Source organism: Lotus japonicus, chromosome 2 (assembly GCF_012489685.1).
Source record: "Lotus japonicus ecotype B-129 chromosome 2, LjGifu_v1.2".
NCBI lineage: Eukaryota > Viridiplantae > Streptophyta > Magnoliopsida > Fabales > Fabaceae > Lotus > Lotus japonicus.
Window position 1 is genome coordinate 70,462,941 of NC_080042.1, and position 8,632 is coordinate 70,471,572.

Here is an 8,632-nt window from a genome sequence, read left to right on the forward strand (position 1 = left end):
CTCCTTTTAGAATTTGAAAAATTTAAAAGCTTATTTTTCATTTCAAAAAAATTGTTTTTAAAAACCATCATTAGTTTCAATTTTCAAATTATATTGGTTAACATTGTAAAACATTTCATCCAGACAGTTTTCACAACCACCCATCCAAACCATGGATCTCTCAAACCTAACAAAAAAAAACATCTACTTCATTTATTTACAATTGACAACGGATTCTACCGTAAACTAAACCCTCCTCCACCACTGAGCTGCATCCTAATTGTGGAAGTGCCACTCTTACTTGACTACAGAAGTTATTAGAACTTACCTACAGATGTATACAAAGGAAATAGGGATTGCAATATATATACAGATGTATATCAGGGAAATAGGAATGACCATTGGATCTTCACACAACTAGTACCTAGGGCACCTGCAATGGAAAAGGTTTTTACACATCAAATGTAGGTATAAATGCTAAAAATCGTCATATGCCACACAAATTATTGTTTTATAGTTAGAATCTAAACTTCTTTAAATATTTTTGAATATAAGTTAGTGCTGCACTTCTAATCAGTGTTCTTCAGACCCTGCTTATTGCCACTTTAGCTGGAAATAACACATACAAATTTAAGAGGCATGGGCTGAGAATCCATGGTTTATTAAAAGACTTCCTTAAACGCAAAGAAAACTGACATTTTGAGGTGCTCATTATCTAGGCACTAACATGATATACGTTTTCACCAGATATAATTTTCCGTAAAGAAAAGCTTAGAACTTCTTCTCGTGAACAATCCATCCCGATCCAAATTAAATCAAGCATCATGCAATGATTACATTTATGCTCAAGATTTACCTTATCCTTATGGACTGCATCTCCTCGACCATCCACCTCAGCGCTGCAATAAGTTGCTTAACCCTCGATGACTGGTTTATGTCTTGGTCTTGAAAAAGCTTCTCTAAGTGAAAAAGAAAATCGGTAGCCAGTCCTTTTACAGATTTGGAAGCAGATCACATGAGACTGACAACCGGAAGTAGAAACAAAATCTCTTCAAACGGAGAGGATATAGTTCTGGTGATAGCATCATCTGCATCAGTAACTAATACTAATAAATAAACTTCAGCGTGATGACATTAAAGAGAGCATCAAACAAGCATAAGTTCTTGGGTTATTTAATGAATTTGAGCAATAGAAAAAAAAAGCAGGAAAAAAAATGTTGCAACAGAAGATAATGTTGTGTCAAAACTATGTAAGGTTATTCAAGTTTCTGGAAGATGGTATGATTGTCCAATAGTCAACAAACCAACAAGTAAAGACCTGAGTTCATCACAATTAGGCAAATACATCAAGAGAGAGCATGCAAAAGCAGTATCCTGAAATTTACAATTTTTTATGAAATATGAACTCAATTGGCATAGATTGACTTAGAAATCAGAGGAAAATACAAAAAAAAATTGTTAAAGTTTTAATAGAGAATATTATACTTCCCCGGTCACGTGTATTCATCTTGAATGTATGCATGAACCAAAAAATCTGGACAGATATAGAAAACTCACCATTATCATATTTCCACTTCAGGATTAAGTTTCAATATAGCAATGTGTTCATCTTCAAGTTCTGACTGAACAAGGATTGTGAATAATAATGTTATTATAGTTGATGACAAACCAGGCTCCCATGCAACCCAAGATATTTCTGTACAGACATCAAGCGCCTTAAGAGTTCAAATATGGGCTCATGACCACCACGGTTCCGTTGCAGACACACGAACAGAAAAAGAATTGTACCCAGAAATTGAACAGCACATAGTTGAGCCTCAGTAATCAACTGCTGACAGAGATCAACAACAACATGAGAGCAAGGGACAATCAAGGAAGCAAAATCATGACAGCAGTGAATGCAAATTTAGCTAAGAAATCACAGAGGACATACACACCAATTTCTATCCAGCCAGAGATTTCAGTACCACTATATATGCCTCCACCACATGTTCTACAACAAATACTAACTTCCTGTAGTCCCGAGAGGGTCCAAAAAGAAACAACAATGACATAAATATTCCATCCAACATTTCACCACAGTAATAAAATATAACGACCAGAACCAAGAACAGACTTGACCCAACACTTACTTCAGTGGTTTCGTGTAGAAGGTACTTAAGGCATCCCATTAGAAGCTTAAAAACCAGCATGGACTCATATGGATAAGAGTGGTCATTCTATGATTCAATAGTGACGGATGAGCCCTCTTCAGTTGTTTCCAGTTTAGCTCACCTTCAGCCAAATAAAGCATGGCATCAATGATGAGAGAAATCCTTGACATACTAGCGATCCTCTTATGCCCATGAACTTATTTGATACTCAAGTATGCCATGCTCAGGTATTCTGCGTAGGTGAGATGTTGGATACAGTCTTAGATTGGAAGTGTGTTATTTTTCAAGGTTCTAGCATGTTGTGTCTCAATATCTCATCATCTAGTTCCATAACTTTCTGCAATCCGCAAATCACGTACTTGCATGTTAAACTATTTGGAACATACCCCACCTTGAGTAGCCTATCCTGAAGCTCCATCAGCTCTGCCACATCACCAACCTCACAAAAGACTTTAACAACTGAATTGTAGCTTTCAGTGTCGTAAAGTTGAAACTCCTTGGCAAAGAATTTCAATAATGACTCAGCTCTATCAACATTATTTTCTTTACAATATCCATTTATTAATGCCCTCTTAGTTTCTAGATCAGGTAGAATACCTAAGCTAACCATTTCCTCCAACAAGGCTTCAGCTTCCAGAGTCCTGTTTACTCTACACAAGCCGCTTATAATAGCTCTATAGGCAGTGAGACTCAGCCTCATACTATTCTTTAGCATCTCAGATTTCACAATTAGTGCCTCTTCCACATTATTGAATTTACATAGAGACTCAACCAGGCTATTGAAAGTACTGATTTCAGGCACATAGCCATCCTGAGATATCCTTATCAGAAAACTTCTAGCAGCAAATGGTCGACCTTCTTTGCACAATGCAACTATGAGATAATCATATAAATTTTCAGGAATCTTAATTCCAAATTTCTGAAGCTCCACAACCAAATTCAAGGCTGAGAGTAGCTTTCCATCCCTTGCATATCCTTGAACAATAAGCCTACAAGTGACACTGTCAGGACGAATTCCACTTCCTATCATTTCACGCAATAGCGATCTAGACATCTGCACCTTACCTTCTCTGCAATAACCAGATATAAGAGTATTATACGACACAACATCTGGATCTATCCCTCTCTGAACCATCTGGTTAAAAAGTTGATGAGCCTCCTTGATTTTCCCTTCTTCACAAAGACCATTCATCAAGGCTGAGTGTGAAATCAAATTAGGCGTCACACCTCTAATGTACATGATCTTGTATAAATAAAACGCATCCTCCAACCTTCTTTTCTTACAATAGCTATTAATGAGTGTGTTATATGTCACCAAGTCAGGTTCAAATCCTTCTTCCTCCATTTTCTCCAAGAATCCATTAACCTTATCCGTATCTCCGTATTTACACAAAACATTGGTTAAAATGTTGAAAGTAAAAGCATTCCTGTGAATTCCAAGTCTTCCCATCTCTTCATAAACTTCCCAGCACTGATCAATATAATTAAACTTAGACAAACCACTCAGCAAACAATTGCAAGCTACCACATTGGGAATAAAACAAGCCTCAATATTCTTCCTAAAAGTTACCAAACCCTTCTCAACCATACCAACCTTCACATAAGCCTTGATAAGCATATCAAATATTGCAGGATTCCAATTACAATCCTCAGTACTCAAAACCAAATTCTGATAAATATCCACATTTGAAAAAACACCCTCAACCTCAACCAGGTGTATCAATTCACACAACAACTTCATGGCCTTAGAGAACACTCTAGACCAAGCAAGTATGTGAACAATTACACAATAGTTCTGCACAGCTGGTTTAACACCCAAATCATTCTTAACCCAATTGAAAAATGTGAGAGCTGAAGAGTGATCAGATTGGCACCTGAGCAAAACCCTAGAAATTTCATGGGTACCCATGTGAGGGAGAATGCCTTTGATGTCATTTTGAAAAAGGGAAAGATGGAAACTTTTCTGTTTGAGGAGTGAAGAAATGAGGTTTACTATGTTATGGGGGTTCTGGGTAGGTGGGAGGAGATTGTAAAAGGGACTTGAAATGGGTTTGGATTGAGAATCATGTATAGTGACTAGGGAAGAAGAAGAAGAAGATGAAAAGGAAGGTGATTTTTTCTGTGAGAAGGTTGTGTTGGAGAATGATTCTGAGAGAATGGGCACAGTGGTAGCAGAGATTGAAGGTCGACGAATCATGGTGATGGGTAGCTAGCTCCCAAATTAGCAGAGAGAAAAGGGGTTTGGGTAACAGCGACGTTGGGGTACGGCTGGAACCTCTGCTGCAGGGAGATTGACGGAAGAGTTGCGCCGCTGGCTCACCGGCGTTCACTGGTTCGCCGTCGCCGCCGTCGGGGGAGACTGGAGAGAACTCTTGCGCGCAAAAAGTTTCACTTTCACGAAAAGTTGGTTTTAGTTTCAATTTTTTGTAAAAACTCTAATTCTGAATAAACTTTTTTTTTTTTTGACATAAACCAAATTTCATTAAATCAATGAGAAATTACATCAGTGGAAAGGATTCCTTCGATACCCGGAGGAGCCTCCCCTATCCAAACAAAGCATTGACCCGAGAAAGCATAATTAGTCATAAAGTCAGCGGCTTTATTACAACCACGACGGACATGACACAACCTAAAAGAAGTAAAACTGGAAGATAAAGCTACACAATCCGCTATAACGGATGCTAAGTACGATAAATCTGAGGAAAAAGAAGACCATGCATTAACAACAGGTAAATTATCTGTCTCAAAGATGACGTCCTTGAAACCCATGTCCAACGCAATGCGCAACGCCCACCTCACTGCAAGAGCTTCAGCCACATTAACACTCAAAGTGTGAAACTCCCTAGCTGCAGCTGATACAAGAACAGTTCCATGGCAGTCCCTCGCGAGCATGCCCAGCCCACCCGTCCCAACAGAATTGACTGCGGCATCTGTATTAACCTTTATTGTGCCCGTAGGTGGAGCGCACCAGCCAGTCATTGCAGGCGCCACGCGATCCGCTGCAACACGACAACCGCTCTCCATCATAGGCACAACACACACCGACGCCGCCAACCTCCAAGTTTGTTCCGACGATAACCGAACCTGCTCAAAAATCCACTTGTTGCGACGCATCCATAACGCCCACAAAATCGTGATCACTTGCTCAGTGAGAGCATCATCCTTAAGCTTGAAAAACTGATACAACCAATAGAGGAGGTTTCCGGTACCTGTCAAGGAGCTAGGAGGCACAACGGATAGAGGGGAGCCAAACCAAATACACCTAGCTTCTGGGCAATCCAACAACGCATGAACAAGTGACTCATTATGCAGCTCACAAAAGGGGCACTCAACCGGCACCTCCATACCTCTGCGAGCCAGCACCTCCCTCACGGGTAGGACGTCTGAACACGCACGCCACACAAGGTCTTTGCACCGAGGGACAGCCTTTGAATCCCACAAAAAATTCCATAAACCATCAGGAACCCCAGAAGCTGAGGAGGACGGTGTGGAAGCCTCTGAAGACTGCATAATGAAAGCATAGGCCGACTTAGTGGAAAGGTGACCATCTGCAGACCCAGCCCATACATACCGATAAGATAACACTGTGGCAGATAACGGAATCTGATAAATTTGAGTGGCCTCATAAGCAGAGAAAAGGGAAGACACCAAAAGCCTATTCCACGAACGGCGCGCATCATCAATCAGATCAGCAACCAAAGATACCTGCCCTTGGTGGTGCATTCCAGAGATAGGCTTAAAGCCAGCCACAGAGGGAACCCACGGATCATCCCAAATACGAATATGATGTCCGGAGCCGACACGCCAGAACCCACCCTTCTCAACAACCCATCGAGCTCCGAAGATACTGGACCAAGTGTAGCTTGGCCGCGAGCCAAGCTTAGCAGTCGAGAGAGGCATGTGTTTATGATAACAAGCTTGGTATAGCCGAGCCAAAAGGGACCCATTATTCTGCATGAGCCGCCACCACTGCTTAGATAACATTGCTGTGTTGAAGGATTTGAACGAGCGAAAGCCAAGACCGCCATGACACTTGGGTTTAGCAAGCTTCCCCCAACGCACCCAACTCATGCCCCGCTTCGTCACATCACCTCCCCAAAAGAACCGATTGATCATTACCTCAATCTCCTCGCAAAGTGTCGTTGGAAGAGCAAAACAACTCATGACATAGGTCGGGATAGCTTGTGCCACAGACTTCACAAGAACTTCCCTTCCAGCTCGCGACAAAACACGCTCCTTCCAACCCTTTAACTTCTTCCAAACTCTCTCCTTGACAAAAGCAAAGACTTGAGTCTTTGAACGACCAATAATGGTCGGAAGACCAAGATATCTATCAAAGCTCTCCACTGCCTTTACACCCAAAAGCTCTGAAAGCTGAGTAATTCTGGTGGTAGGCACATTACGGCTAAACGAAAGCTGAGATTTATCCAAATTGATCTTCTGCCCTGAAGAATCCTCATAGAAGCCAAAAATAGACATAATAACATTCGCCTCCTCGTTAGAGGCATGAGAGAATATGACACTGTCATCTGCGAAGAACAGATGAGAAATGACAGGAGCACTAGGCGCCACCTTCAAGCCATGAATTTTATTGTCCACCTTAGCCTTGGAGAGCATTGCAGATAAAACCTCAGCACACAAAATAAACAAATATGGGGACAAAGGATCACCTTGACGAAGGCCTCGCTGTGGGGAAAACGGAGAGGAAGGCTTCCCGTTAAGCATAATAGAGAAAGAAACTGTGCGCACACAACCCATGATAAGGGAGACCCAATGAGAGGGGAAGCCCATCTTGGCTAGAGTTTGTTGCAGGAAATCCCACTCTACTCGATAATACGCCTTCGACATATCAAGCTTCAATGCCATAATGCCCTGCCTGCCTGTAGCCTTCTTCTTCATGAAGTGGAAGGACTGATAGGCAATGAGTCCACTATCAGTAATCAATCTACCCGGCACAAGAGCACTCTGAGTCTCATCCACAATATCTGGCAAAATATCCTTCAGCCTGTTTGCAATCGTCTTCGTGACCAACTTGAAAATCACATTACATAAACTGATCGGCCTGAACTGACCAGCAGACACAGGCTCTTTCACTTTTGGAATTAAAACCAACAAAGTATGATTAATGGACTCCGGGGAAACACCATCATTAAGGATACCAAGCACCAAATGCAACACATCATCACCCACTATATGCCAGAATTTCTGATAGAATACCGCTGGTAGACCATCCATTCCTGGGGCCTTTGTCGGATGCATCTGTCGTAAAGCACTAACAACTTCCTCTGCTGAGAAAGGAACAGTAAGAGAACACTGGTGAGCGTCAGTTAGACGATCACGAACTAGGTCGGTTGCCTCCTCCACCCGGGATGGACTAGAGGAAGTAAATAGATCCTGAAAATAGCTCTTCAGCACCTGCTCAATCCCCAGCACATCCTTAACCAACACACCTGCGTCATTCCTTATCTTAGAGATAGCATTCCTCGCTTGACGCTGAGAAGCCTTTCTATGGAAGAACTGGGTGTTACGGTCTCCGTGTTTAAGCCATGAAGCACGGGAGCGCTGGCTCCACCAAATCTCTTCCATGTGTAGCAGGCCATCCAATTCCCGCTCGGTACTAAAAATAGCAGCACTAGTCTCCACTGTGTTAGGTAGATTCTGGAGATCCAGAAGCTTCTTTTTTAGGCTCTTTATATCACGCATGAAATGGCCATACTTAGCTTGACCCCATTCACGAAGGGTCTCCCCAAGGAACTCTGTCCTACTGGTCCAAGCCCCTGAACTGTATGTCCACGCAACAGACACTGCTTCCTCACATTCAGGCAGGTACTTTAATTTCGAACCAATAGCATTTATTAACTACTTTTTTTTTTACATGAAAGATTAAAGAAGATAAATAAGAATATCTTGAAGCAATGACGTTAGCGGGCGAAAGGGATTTGGAATTCGCACCCCAACCATTAGAATTCTCACCCCACTTAATAGTGTGGAAATACACAAATGCCCCTCGGTGTTTGACTCCGGGAAATAAAATATCAAACTGGTACAAAAGTTAATATCCCGGATTCTTTCATTTAAGAACACAAAACACGGGTTCACAACCAGTGTACATGAACTGATGTCCATCACGTGATTTGGGAATTCAACTTTCGAACCAGTTTCGGGAAATTAAATACTGAAGGGCACTTCTGGCATTTTTTAAAAAGGTTGGGGTGGGAATTCTAATGGTTGAGGGTGGGAATTCCAAATCCCTCTCCGAAAGTGTCCATACTTATCAAACTCTAGTTGCATATCTAGCTAACTCATCTACAACCTTGTTGCGCTCTCAAGGAAGGTAATGCATAGAAACTAGCCAATTGCGAAGTAGCATGCCATGAATTTGCTGAATCGCATCACAGTGCCAATAATTATCCACATATTGCGTCCCTTCTTTCACCGCCATTACCTCAACCAATATGAAAAGCAAGTCACTTTGCGGAAGCCTCGCTCCCACACATGAC

At 41.8% G+C, this 8,632-nt stretch overlaps 1 protein-coding gene across 3 annotated transcripts; it reads right to left on the reverse strand.

Annotated features, from left to right (window-relative positions):
* Nucleotides 1-70: 70 nt before the first annotated feature.
* LOC130739195 (pentatricopeptide repeat-containing protein At5g40400) lies at nt 71-4,560 on the reverse strand. 3 transcript variants are annotated; one of them, XM_057591433.1, is made up of 5 exons: nt 2,112-4,560; nt 1,917-1,992; nt 1,537-1,807; nt 836-1,067; nt 71-412 (listed from the first exon to the last, which is right to left on the reverse strand). In XM_057591433.1, the coding sequence occupies exon 1, from the start codon at nt 4,327-4,329 to the stop codon at nt 2,416-2,418; it is 1,914 nt and encodes a 637-aa protein (XP_057447416.1). In that variant the 5' UTR covers nt 4,330-4,560; the 3' UTR covers nt 71-412; nt 836-1,067; nt 1,537-1,807; nt 1,917-1,992; nt 2,112-2,415. The 3 variants fall into 3 exon arrangements, with proteins under 3 accessions (XP_057447416.1, XP_057447418.1, XP_057447417.1); XM_057591435.1 differs by having other exon boundaries at nt 836-1,079; XM_057591434.1 differs by having other exon boundaries at nt 1,537-1,810.
* Between the last annotated feature and the right edge of the window lie 4,072 nt (nt 4,561-8,632).